At 41.8% G+C, this 24884-nt stretch overlaps 1 protein-coding gene across 7 annotated transcripts in view; it reads left to right on the top strand.

Moving 5' to 3' along the window:
* Positions 1 to 24884, top strand: part of LOC136883343 (uncharacterized) — a 169713-nt gene that overhangs the window by 72735 nt on the left and 72094 nt on the right. For all 7 annotated transcript variants that reach the window (XR_010861241.2, XM_067155588.2, XM_067155591.2 and 4 more), the window contains one exon: positions 11249 to 11403. Coding sequence is in view for 6 of the 7 variants with exons in the window: in XM_067155588.2 (XP_067011689.2) it covers positions 11249 to 11403 (155 nt within the window). In the remaining variant the exon portion in view is untranslated. The remainder of the gene's footprint in view (positions 1 to 11248; positions 11404 to 24884) is intronic.

The following is a 24884-nucleotide window of genomic DNA, read 5'->3' as shown; positions in this document are numbered from 1 at the left end:
ACAAGGCAGGAGATGATACAGTATCCATTGACCTGCTGGGGAAAAAAAATTCATTCTGTGAGAATATTTCGGTGTTTCCGTTTGTTCAGTGTGTGAATTATGCCGGAAGTGTCAGGTTCCAACTCATCTTTAATTAAAAAGTGGTTACAGGAGTTGTTCCTGTGAAGTTTGCAGCAAAGAGGTGAGTAAAGTTGTTAACTTCCCCGTAACGAGTTATTATCAATTTAGCAAAATAAGTATGGTATTTTAATTGACGCCTATTAAAATACACTGACTGACAGAGCAAATGCAACACCAAGAAGGAGTGGTTCGAAAGGGATGAAAGTTGGGGAAAAAACAGAGATGGCACGGACGAATAATTGATGTTTATTTCAAACCGATGTGCAGGTTACACAATGCGCACGGCATCGACTCAGTAGGATGTAGGACCACCGCGAGGGGCAATGCACGCAAAAACACGTCGAGGTACAGAGTCAATAAGAGTGCGGATGGTGTCCTGAGGGATGGTTCTCCATTCTCTGTCAACCATTTGCCACAGTTGGTCGTCCGTACGAGGCTGGGGCAGAGTTTGCAAACGGCGTCCAATGAGATCCCACACGTGTTCGATTGGTGAGAGATCCGGAGAGTACGCTGGCCACGGAAGCATCTGTACACCTCGTAGAGCCTGTTGGGAGATGCGAGCAGTGTGTGGGCGGGTATTATCCTGCTGAAACAGAGCATTGGGCAGCCCCTGAAGGTACGGGAGTGCCACCGGCCGCAGCACATGCTGCACGTAGCGGTGGGCATTTAACGTGCTTTGAATACGCACTAGAGGTGACGTGGAATCATACGCAATAGCGCCCCAAACCATGATGCCGGGTTGTCTAGCGGTAGGGCGCTCCACAGTTACTGCCGGATTTGACCTTTCTCCACGCCGACGCCACACTCGTCTGCGGTGACTATCACTGACAGAACAGAAGCGTGACTCATCGGAGAACACGACGTTCCGCCATTCCCTCATCCAAGTCGCTCTAGCCCGGCACCATGCCAGGCGTGCACGTCTATGCTGTGGAGTCAATGGTAGTCTTCTGAGCGGACGCCAGGAGTGTAGGCCTCCTTCAACCAATCAACGGGAAATTGTTTTGGTCGATATTGGAACAGCCAGGGTGTCTTGCACATGCTGAAGAATGGCGGTTGACGTGGCGTGCGGGGCTGCCACCGCTTGGCGGCGGATGCGCCGATCCTCGTGTGCTGACGTCACTCGGGCTGCGCCTGGACCCCTCGCACGTGCCACATGTCCCTGCGCCAACCATCTTCGCCACAGGCGCTGCACCGTGGACACATCCCTATGGGTATCGGCTGCGATTTGACGAAGCGACCAACCTGCCCTTCTCAGCCCGATCACCATACCCCTCGTAAAGTCGTCTGTCTGCTGGAAATGCCTCCGTTGACGGCGGCCTGGCATTCTTAGCTATACACGTGTCCTGTGGCACACGACAACACGTTCTACAATGACTGTCGGCTGAGAAATCACGGTACGAAGTGGGCCATTCGCCAACGCCGTGTCCCATTTATCGTTCGCTACGTGCGCAGCACAGCGGCGCATTTCACATCATGAGCATACCTCAGTGACGTCAGTCTACCCTGCAATTGGCATAAAGTTCTGACCACTCCTTCTTGGTGTTGCATTTGCTCTGTCAGTCAGTGTATGTACAACTGAAGCTGCCTAAAAGTATTAACACCTAAAGTTCCGAAGTCTAGTAATCACTATTGCATGTTTCTGCGGTGGTTGAAAGTGCAGTGTGTTGTCTGAATAAAAACCTACAACCTGTTTTCCAGTCATCGACTGGGTCAAGGGTGCAATGAATGAAGCATATATTAGTACGATGGGGTCGCCACTCCCAAAGTGATTTATTAATGACTGATAGATGCTATGAAATGAGAATGGAGAGTGTTGCCGGAATGAAAGATGACTGTCCCGCCTCCGCTTTGTCTAGCACAATCCCTCATGGAGTGATCGGGATTTGAACCACGTTATCCAGTGGTGAGTGGCCGACGCGCTGCCGTCTGAGACACGGAGACTCAGTGTGTTGTCTGAATATTAAGAGAAAAGTGGTGGAACAAACACTAACACCCAGTCTCTGAGCCAGAAGTAATTAGACGGGATTAAAATCTTCGATCCGGATGGAAATCAAATCCGGGACCTTCTGAAACGACGGACACAACGCTAGCTATTCAGCCAAGGATTCGAACAAAGTGAAATCCTTATTGAGTTTTATTATTACTATCAGTATTAACATTCAACTATCGTAATAGAAAGAAGCAAAAATCATTATTTAGTTTCATTATTTTTATCAGTTTTAAACACGTAACGTTCGTTGTTCAATCTTGCCGCCTGATTATTTTTCAGGGACTTGAAAACGCTTTTAAAATATAGTTAAGTACCGTAGTTAAAACTCTAGGCTTTAAAGATATACAAACATGTACGGCATCTGGAGGGACAGATTTTATTTGTACTGTTGCTTAAGAATGAAGGAAATTCATACTTTAACACGTGGGAGCGGCTCCACACGCTGCATTCACGAGAGACAGTGCTGGCTTCACGAAAAGCTGCATCGGCTGCACCTCGACATTGCCTGACAGCAAAACAAAGCTTCTTCTTCTTCTCCTCCTCCTGCTCCACACGTAGCGCGAAATCACCATGATAGGTAGGAGGTGCTAAAAACGCCAAGATTTCTCGAGCAGTCGCGAGCAAAGCCGATGATGGCTGCACCTCAACATTCCCTAGACACTAGTGATGGGACATTCGATTCATTTGATTCCGTTCACGTTACTGAATCGATACAGTGATCCGATTCACGGTTCATTGGTCACCGCTCCTACTGCATCTGTGTAGTATGTGCTGGTAAGACAGCAGCAACAGCATTCAGTGCTCGCAGCTGCCATCTGGTCTTCATACTATGAACTCCTTTCTTAGAAAAAATGCTAGTTACTCTAATACATCGAAGGTTTCCGGCGACGCAGGGTGGGAAAGGTTAGGATTAGGAAGGTAGCAGCCATGACCTGAATTAAGGTACAGTCCCAGCATTTCCTGGTGTGAAAATGGGGAAACTACGGAAAAACCATCTTAACGGCTGCCGACGGTGGGATTCGAACCCACCATCCCCCGAATGCAAGCGCATAGCCACGCGATATTAACCGCACGACAACTCGCTCAGTCATTTAAAAAAAAAGAATTTTTCTATCAGCTGAGGATGTTTTTTAATAGTCATATTTTATATAGGCTACCCGAGATGTACAGTAGCCCGCCGGTTTTCTGATTCAGTATACTGTTATTGCGTCTGTCCACATGTGATTGAAGTCTTGTGCAACGATGTGACATATGAACTGAGAGAATACTGAGCCATTCTTCCCAATATAAAACAGGTACTTTTGAATGGTCATGAGCATGACTCATAGTCATAGGGCAGGCTAGAGAAGAGTTTAATTGTCAAATGTCAACTAAGTTATAATACTAAGATTCATTAAACTAATAAATAGTATAACCTAATAGCCTACCTACTTACTAGCTACTTCAGAATTATTTGTGACTACCTTTTTAACATTGCAAATAAATCCATCTATTATTTAAACCTCCCTGTAAGAAGAGGACAGTGAATGCAAATGGGTATTATTTTCAAATGAGCTGAGCTCGAGAGTCTATTATAGCATACGATTCTTTCAGTGTAGCATGGCTCACTGTATGTCTCGCTGCAGTGAGCCGATAAGGAGCCGTGTGTATCTTATGTCTCACTGAGCCGCGCTCGTTCACGATTCTTTCGATGTGCCATGTCTCGCTGCAGCGGAAGCTCGGCTCTCCGCGTGTCCAGTGAGCCGATAAGGAGCCGTGTGTATCACGTGTCTCACTGAGCCGCGCTCATTCACGATTCTTTCGGTGTGCCATGATTCACTGTCTCGCTGCAGCAGAAGCTCAGCTCTCAGCGTGTCCAGTGAGCCGATAAGGAGCCATGTGTATCATGTGTCTCACTGAGCCGCGCTCGTTCACGATTCTTTCGATGTGCCATGATTCACTGTCTCGCTGCAGCGGAAGCTCGGCTCCCAGTCAACGTCCAGTGAGTGCGCCACTCAGCACTGTTCGCTGGGAGTAAGCTGAATCGTGTGGCGTGAGCTCGCCGTTCCTGTGAATCGATTCACTCGGACACTTGAATGAATCGATACACTGCTTCGAATCATACATTCAGAAGCCAACACTACTAGACACAAGTTCCAACACAACCTGCTAGTTCCCGCCGCCGCCGCAAATAAAATGTTATACCTGGGAAGTCCACTTGTGGCCGTGACTTCCGCCGAGATTAAAGCAGGAAGCAATGCAGAAACAGTGATGGCGCTGGCAGCAGCAGTGAAAATGAATGCGATGAAGCACACAATGAATGTAATGACGTTCTGGTGTTGCAAGAAGAGGCTTTCCTAGTTGCAGGTTATAAATACAAGTTGAGGAACAAAGAGCATACAGGCAGTATTTTGGCCTGGCCTGAAATATTTGTTCAAGGGATAGGCCCTATGGATGTCAAATACTTGTGCCCATATAAAACAGCAGAAACGTGTTCGTGTTCCCTAACATTCCTGCTGAGGGTACATTAGCTAAAGAACAAAGGTCGAAAATACTTCCAGTCCAAGTTGAGAAGAGAGTAATGTTTATTTTCAAAGAAAACATATTTTAGATTTATAGGCCGTGGCAACTACATGTTCATTGTATCGACCTTTTTTTGCTCTGAGATTTGTATCTTTCGTAAGAAAAAATATTCAGATTTCTCACTAGGATCTCTGTGCAGTTTATATCTATTAATATTCCAATTTCGACCGGGAAATTTTACATTTACCTTGTCAGAAATAAAAGATTGATCAGTAAAACATTATATTTATCATTATAATGATTTTAACCAGCTAGTCATACTTTGGACACCCTCAGAACACTTTTAATATCATAAAACTAAAGCAAAAAGAGTGAAGAATTGAAATAAAGGACTATATTTGTCCGAAATCACCTAATACGCTTTGAAACTTCGGACAGCATTATAAAATGCATGTGCATCTGAAATCACCCTGAAGTACAGGGTGAATTCGGACACTACTTTTATTTTTCTCAGGAAAACCTGCGTTGGCGTATATTTTTCGTTTGTAGGGTATTTCATTAATTGGATATATTCCTCATTATTAGGATGATAAACAATACAATTTAAGATTCCCTTCGTGAGTTAAGACGAAAATAACTTCAAAACCGTCCGAAATCACCCCGTTTGATGGTATATCTGTGGATTATTAAAAGTGTAAAATAAGGTTTTGTTGTTTTCTCTTCTTTAGTGAGGCTAGTGGAGAGTCGATGTCTGACTTTATTTATTATTCCTTGAGTGAAATGTTCATCATATCTGTTCACCTTAGCTATGTTTCTGATGATGTTTAATTCATGTATAAGATTTCTTTTAACAATATTAATGTATGAATTCTACACAACACAAACTCAATAATAAATTCTAGAGATCAGGTGTTTATATGCTTAAATGTAGTAGCTGTCCATCCACCTACATCAGCCAAACAGATAGAAAACTTGACATGAGGTACTTAGAAAATGAAAATTCATGTAAATATAATAAATTTTCAGCAATGGGAAAACATACGATGGACTCAAACCATAAATTCAGCAATATTGATCACCATAAATTCAGGAATATTGATCAAGATCTAAAAATGTTAAGAATGGTTAATAAAGGCTCTGCTCAATATCTTTGAAAATTGTTTCATCCACCTGGATCAATTCATTAATCCCAATTTCAGCCTTAATGAAATGTCAGAAAAACCAAACCCTTTACTTGATCTATTAATTCATCATCATCATCATCATCATCATCATTGTACAGTTCCAGTTTCCTGGGTACTGTTAACGAGCCTCTTCTGTTTCTTTTTGTCCATATACAACTTGTCATGGAGAACATCATCCACTGTCCAACCTCTGGTAACTAGATCAACTTTGATCATGTCCATCCATTGGGTTTTAAGTCTTCCTGCAGGTGTTTTACCTTCCACCTGTCTTTCCAAATTTATTCTGGCTGTTCTTGTAGGCTCCATCCTCATCACATGCCCATACCACCGTAGTCTGGATGTGCCGATTCGGTCTAATAGGGTTGCATTTATTCCGGCTTCTTTCCTCACCTCTTCATTTCTTAACTTGTCCATCTTGATCTTCTGGATGGTGGATCTAAGAAATTTCATCTCTGATGCTTGCAGTCTTGATGAATCTCTTTTTGTGAGGGTGTATGCTTCAATACCATAGGTCAATATTGGTATGAAATAGCTGTTAAATATCATCAGTTTGGCCGGTTGTGGAATCATGTCATCTCATAAAAGTGTTCTTACTCATTGGTAGAATTCTGATCCCTTTCGCACTCTGTTTGTAATTTCCTTCGTGACCAAATTATCACTGGATATTACACTTCCAAGGTAAGGAAAGCTATCCACACACTCTAGCTGGTGGTCTCCTAGTTTACTTGCTGGACGCCCTTCTCTGTTGACTGCCATCACCACTGTCTTGGTCTCTCTGATGTTGAGATTATATTCCTGGAACTGGGATTTTCATACGTTGAGTCTGGTCTGTACTTCCTCTTCTGTTTCACCCCAAATCATGCTATCACCAGCAAAGGCCACTGGATTCAGTTCACCTAACTTTTCCTTGATGTTCTTCATTATATTGTCCATAACAGTGATGAACAGTAGTGGGGACAGTGCACTTCCTTGCTGAACTCCACTCTTGGTCTCAAACCATGATGATCGACCTTCCCCAATTTGTACACAGCTAGTACAGTCTTTGTACAACATCTGAATTTTCCTTACCAGTCCTTCAGGCACATTTATTTTCCTCTGTCACTCCCAGATCTTATCTCTTACAACACTATCATAGGCCTTTTCTATGTCCAGGAATACAATGACCAGGTTCTTGCCTTTCTCCCAATACTTTTCCATCAACATGCGGGTGCTAAAAATTAGATCCATTGTTGATGTGTTACTTCTGAATCCATATTGTTCCTTCTCTAAGTGTGGTTCAATGATGGTTCTCAATCTTCTTTCTGTGATCTTCTCTAGAATTTTTAGCCCATGAGACAGCAGGGTTATTCCTCTATAGTTGGTGGGTTTCCATCTGCTGCCTTTCTTAAACAGGGGAATTATAACATCCTTGCTCCAATCTGCAGGTATTTTGTTGTCTATTCGTACAGCATTTAGAACTCTGTGCAGCCACTGTATGCCCTGGATGCCTGCTGCCTTTATCATGTCCGCATTCACTTCATCTGCACCTGAAGATTTTCCTTTAGGCATAGATTTTAAGGCTGTCTCAGTTTCTGTCCAGGTGATGGGAGGTTCCTCATTGTAGGCTTGGATTTCCAGTTCTGTATTTTATTCTTGAACTGGTCTATTCAGTAGGTGGTCGAAATGGTTCTTCAGGACTTCTCTCATGTAACTTTCTGTCCTAACCAGATTTCCATTTCCATCTTCAAGTGCCTTTGTGGTATTCATTGGCTTCCTTTTACCTCTGATAACACTATACAGTAGTTTCTTATTGCCTCTGCTGTCTTCCTCCAGTTTCTGAGTTAATATATTCCATGCCTTGGTCTTTTATTCTGTAACTGTTCTTTTAACATCCAGTTTCTTGTTTCAGTATAATTGCTCGAATTTTCTGATCTTTGCCTCGTCTCCAGTAAGATCCGGTTTATTTTTCTCCTGATCCTTTTCTTTCCGCAAGAGATTTTTTTTTTTTTCCCTGATTGTTGCTCTCACTCTTTCATTCCACCACGGTGTTTCCTTCTCCCTTATTTTCATACTTGTCTTTCCACAAACTTCAGTTGCTTCCTTAACCAATGTGTCCCTTAGTCTGGTCCTTTCTACCACTCCATTTTTCCTTTTATCTCTTGGTAACAGGGTTTTTATCCAGTTCTGATACTCAGTTCTCTTATCTGTTTTCTGGAGTTCCCATACTTTGATTTTTGGCATTTTCCTGTTCTGTACTTGTGGCACATAGAAGTTTCTCAGGTCCGCTACTAATAGATGGTGGTCACTGTCAAGACTCTCGCTGGGTATTACTCTGACATCTGTTACCATTCTGCTCTTTCTTCATCTGAGATGACATAATCAATTTACAGTCTTTTGTAGTCCATATTAACTGTATCTTGTTATCTTATGGCTCTGTCTCATCTTGAACAAACTATTTTTCACCACCAACCCATTCCTCATACAGAAGTCAAGGAGATGTTCACTTTCCGTATTTCATCCACCATATCCATGAGGTTCACATATCCTGTTCTATCCATCCCAATCTGTGCATTCATATCTCCTATAATGATTACTCTCTCTTTACTAATAACTTTTTCCAGATCATCAAGAAACTGGTTCTTATCCTCTTGACAACATCCAGTTTGAGGTGCATACACCTGTACCAAAGTTAGTTTTTCTTTCCCTAAATGCACAGTCACCTTTATTATTTTCTCGCTAACATGATGAATGTCAGCGACTCCTTCTAGGTCTTTATTCATGATAAAACCAACACTGTTCCTCATCTCTTTGTCATTTCCATGCCAATACAGCGTATACTGTTTTCTTCATTTCTGATTCCTTTTGCTTGCCATTTGGTTTCACTCAGCCCCGGTATCATTAAATTTCCTCCTTTCAATGAGGTCCACTAGTTCTTCGCATTTTCCTGTGAGACTGAGCAAGTTGATGGTCCCAATACGTGTTAGTCTCCTCCAGGATTTTTGCATTTTTGCAAGGCCCTGTCTATCATCAGGCCATAAACCAACATCCCTGACATGAGTCGGCTCATGCTGGCATCTTAATTTAGTTGATAAATGTGTTCTGAGGCTCTTATGTGTTTTGAAAGGAACTATACCAGGTCAGTGTGCTCTGGGACTCACGTAGGCTGCCTCTAAGAGGGTCCCTACCTGTTACCTGACTATTAATTGCTATTTCCAATACAAAGAAATTAAGTACTCTAAACCCCTTTTTTCCCTCGAGCAATCACCCACCATGCCCCACCTTAGGCTACACTACACCTCCCATCTACAACTTAGCTCTATTTCATTTCTTTGCTTTTGCTCTTTCAGTGATCCATATTGGAAACAAATGAACATCTCAACACTTTCCCATCAACATTATTCTGTTCACACTTATTTCAGCTGAACTTAAGAAGTGTATTCTTCAAATTATATGAAAACAATATCATTCAACTCTATATTTATCTCACACCGAATGTCAACAACCCACTCTTATTTTATAAATTTTACCTATTATACACTGACTGACAGAGCAAATGCAACACCAAGAAGGAGTGGTTCGAAAGGGATGAAAGTTCGGGAAAAAACAGAGACGGCACGGACGAATAATTGATGTTTATTTCAAACCGATATGCAGGTTACACAATGCGCATGGCATCGACTCAGTAGGATGTAGGACCACCGCGAGCGGCGATGCACGCAGAAACACGTCGAGGTACAGAGTCAATAAGAGTGCGGATGGTGTCCTGAGGGATGGTTCTCCATTCTCTGTCAACCATTTGCCACAGTTGGTCGTCCGTACGAGGCTGGGGCAGAGTTTGCAAACGGCGTCCAATGAGATCCCACACGTGTTCGATTGGTGAGAGATCCGGAGAGTACGCTGGCCACGGAAGCATCTGTATACCTTGTAGAGCCTGTTGGGAGATGCGAGCAGTGTGTGGGCGGGCATTATCCTGCTGAAACAGAGCATTGGGCAGCCCCTGAAGGTACAGGAGTGCCACCGGCCGCAGCACATGCTGCACGTAGCGGTGGGCATTTAACGTGCCTTGAATACGCACTAGAGGTGACGTGGAATCATACGCAATAGCGCCCCAAACCATGATGCCGCGTTGTCTAGCGGTAGGGCGCTCCACAGTTACTGCCGGATTTGACCTTTCTCCACGCCGACGCCACACTCGTCTGCGGTGACTATCACTGACAGAACAGAAGCGTGACTCATCGGAGAACACGACGTTCCGCCATTCCCTCATCCAAGTCGCTCTAGCCCGGCACCATGCCAGGCGTGCACGTCTATGCTGTGGAGTCAATGGTAGTCTTCTGAGCGGACGCCGGGAGTGCAGGCCTCCTTCAACCAATCGACGGGAAATTGTTCTGGTCGATATTGGAACAGCCAGGGTGTCTTGCACATGCTGAAGAATGGCGGTTGACGTGGCGTGCGGGGCTGCCACCGCTTGGCGGCGGATGCGCCGATCCTCGCGTGCTGACGTCACTCGGGCTGCGCCTGGACCCCTCGCACGTGCCACATGTCCCTGCGCCAACCATCTTCGCCACAGGCGCTGCACCGTGGACACATCCCTATGGGTATCGGCTGCGATTTGACGAAGTGACCAACCTGCCCTTCTCAGCCCGATCACCATACCCCTCGTAAAGTCGTCTGTCTGCTGGAAATGCCTCCGTTGATGGCGGCCTGGCATTCTTAGCTATACACGTGTCCTGTGGCACATGACAACACGTTCTACAATGACTGTCGGCTGAGAAATCACGGTACGAAGTGGGCCATTCGCCAACGCCGTGTCCCATTTATCGTTCGCTACGTGCGCAGCACAGTGGCGCATTTCACATCATGAGCATACCTCAGTGATGTCAGTCTACCCTGCAATTGGCATAAAGTTCTGACCACTCCTTCTTGGTGTTGCATTTGCTCTGTCAGTCAGTGTAATTTATGTCTTGTCTCTGACTAGCAAGACTGAAACTAGTTTCAAATACTGTATATGTAACTTTTTTTAGGTTACAAAAACTGAGTATTGAAACCTTTAGCTCTTGTATTACATTATATCGCTCGTAAATACGGAATAATATGAAATTTGTTACCTAGGCTTAAAATGAATCAGTTGCATTGGAATTCTTTTCATGCATTGTTATTTAAAAACATGAACTTAAACATGACTACTCTGTCCCTCGTTTGACTTCACTACTGCACACTGCATATTCGATGGAAATAATTGATATCCTTCGTGGAAAGTGCTCAACGCAACTGAGTGTGCAGTTGGTATTCTTCATTTTCAGCCATCTGTCTGATTCTAAATATTACTGAGGAAATTTGTATTGAAAATGAAAACCGTCCATTAAGTGGGGAAATTTTCTTCTAAAATTTTAAGGGAAAAATTTGGTTTTGTCCAATATGGTGGCATCCATAAATGTGTAGATGTTGAAGTGAGAGTGATTTGTTGTTTCAGATTCATATCAGGATGTAGTTCCAGGACTGCTACCCTTTTACCACATCTATGGGCTGACAGTTATACTGCTGGACAAAATAGCCCTGGGCTCCAAACTGGTGACTCTTCCCAAGTTCGAGCCAGCTACTTTCCTCAACAGCATCTCAAAGCATAAGGTGAGCAGAAGATAGCGTGAAGTGTGCCCCCCTAACTGACCCGCAGCTGCAACCTCTTCAGTTGCTACATATCTCAAATGACTTAGTTTATTAATATCCTGAATTTGTGAATAACGTTACTGTTCGTCCACTTTATGTGACTGGAGTGTGCAGCTGCGGGTTCTGTGTGACTCAAAACAGAAATCTCTGAGCTGAGCTGTCACAGGCCAATTTGATAAAGCCAACCTCCCGGACTGTTTGTTAATAGAGCAAACACCTGAAAACCCTTACATCTGATATGTTTCTGAGATACTATCTTCTCGAACAAGTTGGGTTAAATTAAGATGCCAGATATCTCCTATGTGTTGCTTTAGTTGACATATGGAGTATAGCACAAAAAGACCAATAACCTGTGTATAGCGGTGACACTTGTGGGAAGTATTACATGTGAAAATTATCTTAGATGGATGGATGTAGCTGATTTTATGAGGTTACTGTACGTTCCATAAACAATATCAAAATTAAAGTAAGACAGTAAATGATCTCAAAGAAGCAAAGAATACATATATTAGGAAGTCGTTTAGGGACAAAATTCAAAAAGTGATCTTCAGGGATGATCAAGAAAGCAGTCACATAACATAGATCAGAAAGATGTGGGTGGAAAGGAGGAAGGAACATAGCAAGTATATGACTACTAAGTGGGCAAAAGCCTTGACTCAATTACATCCCATGACAGGGGAGAGGTGATACTCCCACGTGGCACGTCCCAGGGGCGGATAGTGGGGTCCTAACTGGCTTGCCGGCGGACTTGAGCAAAATAAAATAGCACTCACACCCCAAACACATAACCCCTGTGGGTGGGGAGGTAGACAAAAAAATACACCCACAGTATCCCCTGACAGTCATACAAGGTTACTAAAAGGGGCAACCAAGGGATGATGATATTAGAACAATGTGATTACTTGTGATTAGTACCATTATGTACGGAACGCCATGGGTCAACGTTACTTGCGACTAGTACCGCCTTGCGAGAAAAATCCTGGGTCTACGTTACATAGGAGCAGTACCATTATACGAGAAACACTATGGGTCTGCGTGTTGTTTGTGATAAGTGTCATCGTGTGTATTCCACCGGTTGGTTCCAATGTGTTCAGAATGGGTCTGCGTTACCTATGAGTAGTACCACTTTATAAGGAACACCATCGGTATAAATTGCCTGTGTAACACCACTTTGTGAGAAAAACAACAGGTTTGACTGGCGCCCGTGATAAGTACCACTATGACCGAGCTCGATAGCTGCAGTTGCTTAAGTGCAGCCAGTATCCAGTAATCGGGAGATAGTGGGTTCGAGCCCCACTGTCGGCAACCCTGAAGATGGTTTTCCATGGTTTCCCATTTTCACACCAGGCAAATGCCGGGGCTGTACCTTAAAACCACGGCCACTTCCTTCCAATTCCTAGGCCTTTCATATCCCATCATCGCCATAAGACATATCTGTATCGGTGCAACATAAAGCAAATAGCAAATCAAAATCAATTCAAAAAGTACCACTCTGATGAAAACCATGGGACTATGTTGCCTGAGAGTAATACCATTATGTGAGGCACACCATGGCTTTGTGTTGCCTGTGGGCATTACCAGAATGTGTGATACATCATGGGTCTACATTGCCTATGATTAGTAGAAATATGTGAGCAGCACCATGAGTACATGCGGCCGGTGATTAGTTCCAATAGTTGAGGAACTCCACGGGAATACTGGTACCTGTAATTAGTTCCACTGTGTGAGGAACACCATGGGTCTGCGTTATCTGTGATTAGTACCAAAGACAAAGACACCTCCGTACAGGCCATGAAGGCCCTTGGAGGAGTGCAAGGCAAAGGCTTCCACCATTGTTAACCGTGGCACGTGATGGGGTAGAGTGGTTAGCTCTATGCCCGGCCGCCTTTGCCCCCACGAATTAACCTGGTACTCATTTTTGGTCTAAGCTGAGTGAACCTCAGGGCCATATGCACCTCCGGAGGTGGAAACCTCGTTTCTTAAATTTTACAACTTCCTGATGGGAATTTGAACCCACGTCCTTCCGGGCGAACCGAGCACGCCTTTACCGTCTTGGCCAGGCAGCCCCTGTGATTAGTACCACCATGTGAGAAACATCATGAATCCACGTTACCTGTGATTAGTACCACCATCCGAGAGTCTACGTTACCTGTGATTAGTACCACCATGGAAGAAATATCATGAGTCTACGTTACCTGTGATTAGTACCACCATGCGATAAACATCATGAGTCTACGTTATTTGTGATTAGTACCACCATGCAAGAAACATCATGAGTCTACGTTATCTGTGATTAGTACCACCATGCGAGAAACATCATGAGTCTACGTTATCTGTGATTAGTACCACCATGCAAGAAACATCATGGGTCTACGTTACCTGTGATTACTACCACCATGTGAGAAACACCATGAGTCTACGTTACATGTGATAGTACCACCATCTGAGAGTCTTCATTACCTGTGATTAATACCACCATGCGAGAAACACCATGAGTCTACGTTATCTGTGATTAGTACCACCATGTGAGAAACATCATGAGTCTACGTTACCTGTGATTAGTACCACCATGTGAGAAACATCACGAGTCTACGTTACCTGTGATTGGTACCATCATGTGAGAAACACCATGAGTCTACTTTATCTGTGATCAGTTTCACCATGGGACTCTATGTTGCCTGTGATTAGTACACCATGTGAGAAACATCACGAGTCTACGTTACCTGTGATTAGTACCACCATGTGAGAAACATCACGAGTCTACGTTACCTGTGATTGGTACCATCATGTGAGAGAAACATCATGATTCTTCGTTACCTGTGATTGGTACCACCATGTGAGAAACATCATGAGTCTACATTATCTGTGATTAGTACCACCATGTGAGAAACATTGTAACGGTTCAAATCCCGTTACAAGATGATATCTGTATTTTATTATTTTATCTGTATTATTATTATTATTATTATTATGTCAGTATTATTATTTCATTTGTGAGATTACTATTATTTTGTTATAATTAGTATTCAATTCCATTACGCAAAGCTTGTCGCATGCATAGTTGTAATTGAGTGTATGCATATATACGTATGTGTAGATTAACATTAAATACCTGTACAGTGAGAGTTTTGATGTATGAGATGTGGATGTGACGTTGTTATATTTTTATATTATTGGCGATTCTGCCAAGTCATTGCTATGTCATGGCTACGTCATCATATTTAGTTAGCACTGAGCTCACTTTCTTTGAGAAACCCAGTAAGCCGGCGGCGGTTTCGCAACTGTATGTAATATTTGCCGCGTTGTGGGAGTATGTCAGTGTTATTTCTGGAGATTACGTAGCTGTGTCAACCAACGCCTATATAAGGTGGGTGCATATTGTAGCGTTAGTCATTACTTAAACGGAAGCAGTACAGTCAAGAAGTCTACTAGATGAAGAGGCCTCAGTCGGTCAGTCAACGAGTGTGAACGAGAGATGGAGAAGACTCAGTGAGCCATTAATCATTGGTCATTGAGAGAGTGAGGCCAAAGGTTGGTCGGTCACTTAGTTGAAGACACGGACGCAAGGGCTTACCATGGAGTCAGAGAGTGCAACCCTGGACCTGCCATGAGGTGATATCATATTGACTTACAAAGAAGTCAGATGATATGGAGAAGAAGCAGTCACAAGGATGTATCACCATGTTAGGCGTGACACGTCTACAGTAAACACCAGATCAAAGGAATACGTCATAATTACACTCAAAGTGTTGAAGGTACAGTCAAGTGAATCAGTGAGGGAAATATTTCGTATAAATTGTTAAATGTCCGGTCAAGAAGAATTCAAATTCATGCCTAGTTTCTTTCAGTTGCAATGTCATAATTTCATATTCTCATCTGTTTTATCGCAACAAGACTCACTATTTTTTTTATATATTATTTAAAGAATATATTTTGTTCTATCCAACGAATTCATAGTTTTATTTCAATGACAGTAAAATATCCTAACCTCAAAATTAATGGGGAAACCGAACGCCAATCACCTTTTCCCAGAACTTATATGGTATGCTGTCAAAAGTAAGCTTATTACCCCACACCCTAGAGATAGTCAAGAGTCTCATTCTATTATTGCCGCACTGAGTGGCAGCCGGCGCCCTTCAACTAACGTATGTGTAAGTAAGCAGGTAACAAGTAAGTGTGAGTACAAGGTCCGACGAGTGTGTATTTTATTTAATGAATATTAATTTTCATAATTTCCATTTTAAATGCAGATATTTCATATTTTTCAAGTTAAATGCAGATTTATAATATTTGTAAAATTTAGTCAGCGACATAGGAAAGTATCAACATCATGAGTCTACATTATCTGTGATTAGTACCACCAGGCAAGGAACACCATGAGTCTACATTACCTGTGATTAGTACCACCATGTGAGAAACATCATGAGTCTACGTTATCTGTGATTAGTACCACCATCTGAGAGTCTACGTTACCTGTGATTAGTACCACCATGTGAGAAACATCATGAGTCTATGTTACCTGTGATTAGTACCACCTTGCGAAAAACACCATGAGTCTATGTTATCTGTGATCAGTTTCACCATGTGAGTCTATGTTGTCTGTGATTAGTACACATGTGAGAAACATCACGAGTTTACGTTACCTGTGATTGGTACCATCATGTGAGAAACATCATGAGTCTACATTACCTGTGATTAGTACCACCATGTGAGAAACATCATGAGTCTATGTTACATGTGTTTAGTACCACCATCTGAGAGTCTACATTACCTGTGATTAGTACCACCATGTGAGAAACATCATGAGTCTACATTACCTGTGATAGTACCACCATCCGAGAAACTATGTTACCTGTGATTAGTACCACCACATGAGAAACATCATGAGTCTATGTTACCTGTGATTAGTACCACCATCTGAGAGTCTACGTTACCTGTGATTAGTACCACCATGTGAGAAACATCATGAGTCTACGTTATCTGTGATAGTACCACCATCCGAGAAACTATGTTACCTGTGATTAGTACCACCACGTGAGAAACATCATGAGTCTACATTACCTGTGATTAGTACCACCATCTGAGAGTCTACGTTACCTATGATTAGTACCACCATGTGAGAAACATCATGAGTCTACGTTACCTGTGATAGTACCACCATCCGAGAAACTATGTTACCTGTGATTAGTACCACCACGTGAGAAACATCATGAGTCTACATTACCTGTGATTAGTACCACCATCTGAGAGTCTACATTACCTGTGATTAGTACCACCATGTGTGAAACATCATGAGTCTACGTTACCTGTGATTAGTTTCACCATGCGAGAAACATCATGGGTCTACGTTACCTGTGATTAGTTTCACCATGCGAGAAACATCATGAGTCTACATTACCTGTGATTAGTACCACCACGTGAGAAACATCATGAGTCTACATTACCTGTGATTAGTACCACCATCTGAGAGTCTACATTACCTGTGATTAGTACCACCATGTGAGAAACATCATGAGTCTACGTTACCTGTGATTAGTTTCACCATGCGAGAAACATCATGGGTCTACGTTACCTGTGATTAGTTTCACCATGCGAGAAACATCATGAGTCTACGTTATCTGTGATTAGTACCACCATCTGAGTGTCTACGTTACCTGTGATTAGTACCACCACGTGAGAAACATCATGAGTCTACGTTACCTGTGATTAGTACCACCATCCGAGAGTCTACGTTACCTGTGATTAGTACCACCATCCGAGAGTCTACGTTACCTGTGATTAGTACCACCATGGAAGAAATATCATGAGTCTACGTTACCTGTGATTAGTACCACCATGCGATAAACATCATGAGTCTACGTTATTTGTGATTAGTACCACCATGTGAGAAACATCATGAGTCTACGTTACCTGTGATTAGTACCACCATCTGAGAGTCTACATTACCTGTGATTAGTACCACCATGTGAGAAACATCATGAGTCTACGTTACCTGTTATTAGTACCACCATGTGAGAAACATCATGAGTCTACGTTACCTGTGATTAGTACCACCATCTGAGAGTCTACATTACCTGTGATTAGTACCACCATGTGAGAAACATCATGAGTCTACGTTATCTGTGATTAGTACCACCATCTGAGTGTCTACGTTACCTGTGATTAGTACCACCACGTGAGAAACATCATGAGTCTATGTTACCTGTGATTAGTACCACCATCCGAGAGTCTACATTACCTGTGATTAGTACCACCATGTGAGAAACATCATGAGTCTACGTTACCTGTGATTAGTACCACCACGTGAGAAACATCATGAGTCTACGTTACCTGCAATTAGTACCACCATCTGAGAGTCTACATTACCTGTGATTAGTACCACCATGTGAGAAACATCATGAGTCCACGTTACCTGTGATTAGTACCACCATCCGAGAGTCTACGTTACCTGTGATTAGTACCACCATGGAAGAAATATCATGAGTCTATGTTACCTGTGATTAGTACCACCATGCGATAAACATCATGAGTCTACGTTATTTGTGATTAGTACCACCATGCAAGAAACATCATGAGTCTACGTTATCTGTGATTAGTACCACCATGCGAGAAACATCATAAGTCTACGTTACCTGTGATTAGTACCACCATGTGAGAAACATCATGAGTCTACATTATCTGTGATTAGTACCACCAGGCAAGGAACACCATGAGTCTACATTACCTGTGATTAGTACCACCATGTGAGAAACATCATGAGTCTACGTTATCTGTGATTAGTACCACCATCTGAGCGTCTACATTACCTGTGATTAGTACCACCATGTGAGAAACACCATGAGTCTACGTTACCTGTGATTAGTACCACCATGCGAGAAACACCATGAGTCTATGTTATCTGTGATCAGTTTCACCATGTGAGTCTATGTTGCCTGTGATTAGTACACATGTGAGAAACATCACGAGTTTACGTTACCTGTGATTGGTACCATCATGTGAGAAACATCATGAGTCTACGTAACCTGCGATTGGTACCATCATGTGAGAAACATCATGAGTCTACGTTACCTGTGATTAGTTTCACCATGTGAGAAACATCATGAGTCTACGTTACCTGTGATTAGTTTCACCATGTGAGAAACATCATGAGTCTACGTTATCTGTGATTAGTACCACCATGCGAGAAACACCATGAGTCTACATTATCTGTGATTAGTACCACCATCTTTTAGTTTATTCAGAAATTGAAACCTTGTTTGTCCACACCAGTCTCCAAACATGACAGTAATTTATTAAATTATTGGAAAATGTGATGAAATGAAATGTCGTATGGCTTTTAGTGCCGGGATATCCCAGGACGGGTTCGGCTGGCCAGGTGCAGGTCTTTCTATTTGACTCCCGTAGGCGATATGCGCGTTGTGATGAGGATGAAATTATGATGAAGACAACACATACACCCAGCCCCCGTGCTATTGGAATTTACCAATTAAGGTTAAAATCCCCGACCCGACCGGGAATCGAACCCGGGACCCTCTGAACCGAAGGCCAGTACGCTGACCGTTCAGCCAACGAGTCGGACGGAAAATGTGATGATAATTGTTTAAATAAGGAATTCCATTGTGTAGGGCTGTCCTTCTGAGCTCGAGTTGGTCGGCACCATGGTGTCTCTGAAAACTGTAACAGTAATAATAGTAACTGTAATAATAAAAACTGTAACATTATTATTAGTACTATTAAGGCATCCCACTGGCAGAATCGTTAAAATTTCTATAAAAGATAAAGGGGGGAAGTCTTAACAGGCTGCGACAATGTTCATGGCTACTGGATTGTATCTCTATAGATACAACTTAGTTCCACCTCTTTTTGGGATAACTAATCCGAATTTACTCTGACCGAGCCTGGACTTCCATCTTACATAACTTTCAGATGCTGTTGTAGCAGCAAACACATATTGGAGCAGTTGAATCAGTCAATATAGTTTTAAATCTTTTGAATATTAGCTAGCTTCCTCTTTTGCTTCCAAGACTTCTTCATTTGTTCCAATCTGGCTGCCCTTTTTTAGTCTGTTATGGTGTATTGTTTTCATTTAAACGTTTTTAGTTTAAATCTTGTGTCTATGTTCCTCAAACTCTTCTTCTCTGCCTTTAATTTCTTGCATTCTGCACCTGCACCTCTTTGAACCAATTGTTGTTGGCTTTTATTTTTTTCTGAAACTAGTTCAATAGTTATTTCAACTGCCTGGTTTTGATGTGTAGCAGAAAAATGCAACTCCTTTTTTTCACATTGCGTCAATTATTGACTCACTTTCCCGGTACACGCCTGCATTAGGTAACAATGACACTAATCCATCTGTTTGGTGGTTTTTGTTGTTCTTCTGTCTGCCTTCTGTAGTTTATCTTTTGTTGGTTTGGTGTTCAACTTGAATAGTGTTTCGCTAGCATGGAATGCTTCATGTTTACAATGGAGTATTAGCGTTTGAATTTGGTGTTTATCCAGAGACATTTGTTCTTGCAGATATGCTGGGTGATTCGTTGGGCTTGTTTCACGTTAGTTGTTGATGGTTTCTCATTTGCGTTCCAGGTACTATATACAATGTTTAAATGTTTGTATAAATAAGGTGCCTAGTATCAAACATGGACAAAAGCCATTTTGTTCATTTTTGAGTAGAGCCACATTTTTGTTCTCTCTGTTAACCTCCTGATACGAGTGTGAACATTTTTGTGTGCCATATTGCCAGCCCTGTGAACAAGAAAACCATGGTTGACACTTAAGAATTTGATTCTAAGGCAATGTAAAACACGTTCAAATATGACAATATCCATTTTTAAAACTAAGATTGGCTTTTGTCCACTTTTGAAACAAACTATCTCAATATTTGGAAACAAAGTTGCAGGATGACACGAAAGTAAACTTCTGTTTTAAAAGAAATATAATGAAAATATGAAAGAAATAAGGTTATTCTTATACTTCGTTAACATTCATTTCAGTTCTTGCTTCACTGTATTTGTGGGCAAATAACCTCTAGTTCAACACACGACTCTTCAAAACAATCACATTCATAATCATTAACAGCTGTTCATTTTCACTACAACTGTTCTTATTAATGATTTTGACATGCCACTTAAGAGAGGAAATTAATTAATTTCCACTCTTTTTCCAAAGCGCTTACCTCGTAATTTGTCAACATCTTTAAGTTTATGTGGGTTTACATTCACTGCAATGTCAATAGGTAAAGGATTAATTAACATTAGACTTGCTTGTCCTGCCTTTGTGATCTTGTGCTGAATACCTGTGTCCAAATAGTAGCCTTCCTCACTTTTAACTACAAAATCGCCTCTTTTCATGCAACTGAGTACAATTTTTTTTTGCACTGTGAAGTCTTGAAATGAAGTTGACTAGCGAATTTCAGATAAATCTGTGCCTGTTCTTTCTAATTCAGTGGTTCCCAGGTTTGTCGAATCACTTTCACTCTGCCATACCTTTTGAACACCTCATGATATTCATCTGACTTATTATGGTCGTCATCTTCTTCAGGTCTTTCTCAGTGAGTCCAAAAATCCTATCTGAGGGCAAATATGAGTGTCCAATAATTGGAAATACCAGTTCTGATTTCTTTGCCTCATTCTCCAGCCACGTATAAACAGACATTGTCAGGGTGCAATTTGCTTTGAGATGTGCCTGTTACAACAGACAATTTGTAATAGTAGAGTTGTCTGGAATATATGTCGGTAAAAATTCTGTGCTTGTTTTTGTGGATAGTTCTCTTCAAAATTAAGGTTGATCTTTCCTCTTCATTCTTTTCAAACTTAATACAGTGCACTAGTTCCAAGCACTCATCTGTGCCTGGAGAAGAAAACACTAATTGAACCTGGTAGTAAAAAGCCGAAAGTAAGCTTCCTTTACTTGCAATTCCTCTTCTCTACCTTCATTATACATATGCAAGTTCAGGTGGACAATCCGAAACACTGCCTTCCATATTGCACAAAAATATTTTCCCAAATACTTATAAGTAAAATGCTAAAAAAAACCATGAACACTAAACTTCCAAGAGAATGTAAACAAATGGTCGCTATGACAGTTCGATGTCACTTGTAGCAATGCAATTGGCTGAAATGATCATGTCCGCTTGTTATATAAATTACATTTGGAGTTGTCCGATTATGAAAGAAACTGCATATTTCTGTGATAAAATTAAAGTACAAATGTTTGTTTATGAAACACATGGGCCACTAATTCAGAGAGAGCATTAAAAGTACTATAATGATCGATCTTTAACTCAATTTTGATATAGGTGGCGCATGTCCGTGTTTGATATTGGGCACCTCAAATAAGTGCATCCACCAACACCAACAGTAGAAGCAGCTGGTACTGTCACTGTGGCTGAAGCAAATGTTCCCATCAAGATAATGAAAAGCAGAAAGACATGACCGGATGACATCCCAGTTAATGCGTGAAGTCACCAGGACCACAAAGTGAGCAGATCTGGTCAGAAGATTATTGAGAAAAATTCACTATATAACATCACCATTCCAATATGGAAAGGTGGAACTGACGCCTGGAACTATTCCAGCTGGTATGACTATGAATCTCTCACAAAGGTGGTGCAATTCTGGAAAACACATTTAAATGAAAATGACTGTGACTTCATCTACAGAAATCATAGTACTTGGAAAGCATTGAGCAGACCACTGAATAAATTAAAGCTGATGATAGAAGAACTGAGCAAAAGGAGACGTATTTGGGATTTCTAGACTCTTCACATTGTATTGCATGACAGAGTTATATGGCCAGCCACACAGAAACCTCAACAAATATTACGTTAACGAAATGAAGATGATCCAGTGGCCACTAGGACTCCTGAATTGTGAAGATGGCACTGGATGCTGACCAGGAGTAAGACTCGAGAAGTTCGAAGTGGAGAACCAACTGCCAGAAAGTATACCCTGCACTAAAGTGGGATGGTGTTCCCAATCAGCCATCCACTGTTTGAGAACCTCTTTGGAGGACTATAAGGACAACTGCTAGGACTTGTATGTCCAGACATCAATGCCCATCTGAACTTTTGGATTTGCTTCCACTAGTATGCCTTTAACTTGTACTTTGTAAATCTTTTTTGTTTTAAAGGTAAGGTGGCAGTTTTCGTCCATCTTACTGCCAGTTCTTACCATAAGACATTTCAGTAGAGACTTAGATCCATGTTGCTGACACATGAATAGTCTTAGGGCAAGATTGTTAAGCAGCAAAGAAAATTCAACACCTTTTCATTGTAATCACATGGAAAACATTGAGTGATGGTAGTAGAAGCCTCATTCTTGTTCGCCAGCCTCTGTTACCTTTGAAGTCCCTGCATGGCTATGGCAAAAGCTTTTGCTTGGCACAATTCACAGGGACAATGGAAACTTGTTGCTTTCACCTAACTGGTTATGCAAATGTAAATTTGTAGTGCAGCTCTTTCAAGGAGGTGAGTTGCATACTAGCCCTCCTACCAGTCTGAAATTTCTGGAGGTACTGGAATCGAACCCAGGCCTGTGAGAATGTGGACTCATCTGAATGGTAACTGAGGAATAGCAGGATTCAAGTACTACGAGGGCAAGGACAACCTTATAATGGATGAACCTGCATTTTTTGCTACCAACCTTTGGAAAATACTATGCACAGAGTATTAGTGTATAGAGGAGACTATTGTACCTTGGAACAATTTTTACATTTAAAAAAAAATCAGTATTAGAACTGAAGCATACAAAAGGGTGATTGGTAAATGTGGGGAAGATATGGAAGCTAATAGGAATGGGAAGTGTTTGCTGGACATCTGTGCTAGTATGGCTTTAGCAGTTACAAATACGCCTAGGATAGAGAAAGTGAAATCTGTCTGCAAACGAATAAAGGTAGAAAATCTCCAGGACAAGGAAATTAGACAGAAGTACACGGATATGATTAGTGAGAAGTTTCGAACAGTGGACAGTAAGGATGTTTAGGATATAGAAAGAGAATGGGTAGCATACAGGGATGCTGTAGTAGCAACAGCAAGGGAATGCCTAGGAACAACTGTGTGTAAAGATGGGAAAAAAACAAACATCTTGGTGGAATCATAAAGTGAGAGCAGCCTGTAAACGTAAAAAGAAGGCATATCAGAAATGGCTCCAAATGAAGACCGATGCAGACAGGGAATTGTACGTAGATGAAAGAAACAGAGCAAAACAAATAGTTGTTGAATCCAAAAAGAAGTCGTGGGAAGATTTTTGTAAAAGCCTGGAAAGGCTAGGTCAAGCGGCAGGCAAACCTTTCTGGACAGTAATAAAGAATCTTAGGAAGGAGGGAAAAAGGAAATGAACAATGTTTTGGGTAATTCAGGTGAACTCATAATAGATCCCAGGGAATCACTGGAGAGGTGGAGGGAATATTTTGAAAATCTCCTCAACCTAAAACGGTATCTTCCTTGTGATGTTGCAAACAACCGAGCTCATGGGGAGGAGGAAAATGATGGTGAAATTATGCTTGAGGAAGTGGAAAGGATGGTAAATAAACTCCATTGTCATAAGGCAGCAGGAATAGATGAAATTAGACCCGAAATGGTGAAGTATAGTGGGAAGACAGGTATAAAATGGCATCATAGAATAATAAGATTAGCATGGAGAGTTGGTAAGGTACCTTCAGATTGGACAAAAGCAGTAATTGCACCTGTCTATAAGCAAGGGAACAGGAAGGATTGCAACAACTATCGAGGTATCTCATTAATCAGTATACCAGGCAATGTGTTCACTAGTATCTTGGAAGGGAAGGTGCGATCAGTGGTTGAGAGGAAGTTGGATGAAAATCAGTGTGGTTTCAGACCACAGAGGAGCTGTCAGGATCAGATTTTCAGTATGCACCAGGTAACTGAAGGATGCTATGAGAGGAATAGACAGTTATGTTTATGTTTTGTAGATCTAGAGAAAGCATATGACAGAGTACTGAGGAAAAAGATGTTCGCCATACTGGGGGACTATGGAATTAAAGGTAGATTATTAAAATCAATCAAAGGCACTTATGTTGACAATTGGGCTTCTGTGAGAATTGATGGTACAATGAGTTTTGGTTCAGGATACTTACAGGGATTAGACAAGGCTGTAATCTTTCACCTTTGCTGTTCATAGTTTACATGGATCATCTGCTGAAAGGTATAAAGTGGCAGGGAGGGATTCAGTTAGGTGGAAATGTAGTAAGCAGTCTGGCCTATGCTGACGACTTAGTCTTAATGGTAGATTGTGCCAAAAGCCTGCAGTATAATATCTTGGAACTTGAAAATAGGTGCAATGAGTTTGGTATGAAAATTAGCCTCTCAAAGACAAAATTGATGTCAGTAGGTAAGAAATTCAACAGAATTGAATGTGAGATTGGTGATACAAAGCTGGAACATGTAGATAATTTCAAGTATTTAGGTTGTGTGTTCTTCCAGGATGGTG

The sequence above is a fragment of the Anabrus simplex genome, chromosome 11 (assembly GCF_040414725.1).
Source record: "Anabrus simplex isolate iqAnaSimp1 chromosome 11, ASM4041472v1, whole genome shotgun sequence".
Classification (NCBI taxonomy): Eukaryota; Metazoa; Arthropoda; class Insecta; order Orthoptera; family Tettigoniidae; genus Anabrus; species Anabrus simplex.
The sequence above is the reverse complement of the archived record's forward strand: the minus strand, read 5'-3'. Positions and strand labels throughout refer to the sequence as shown.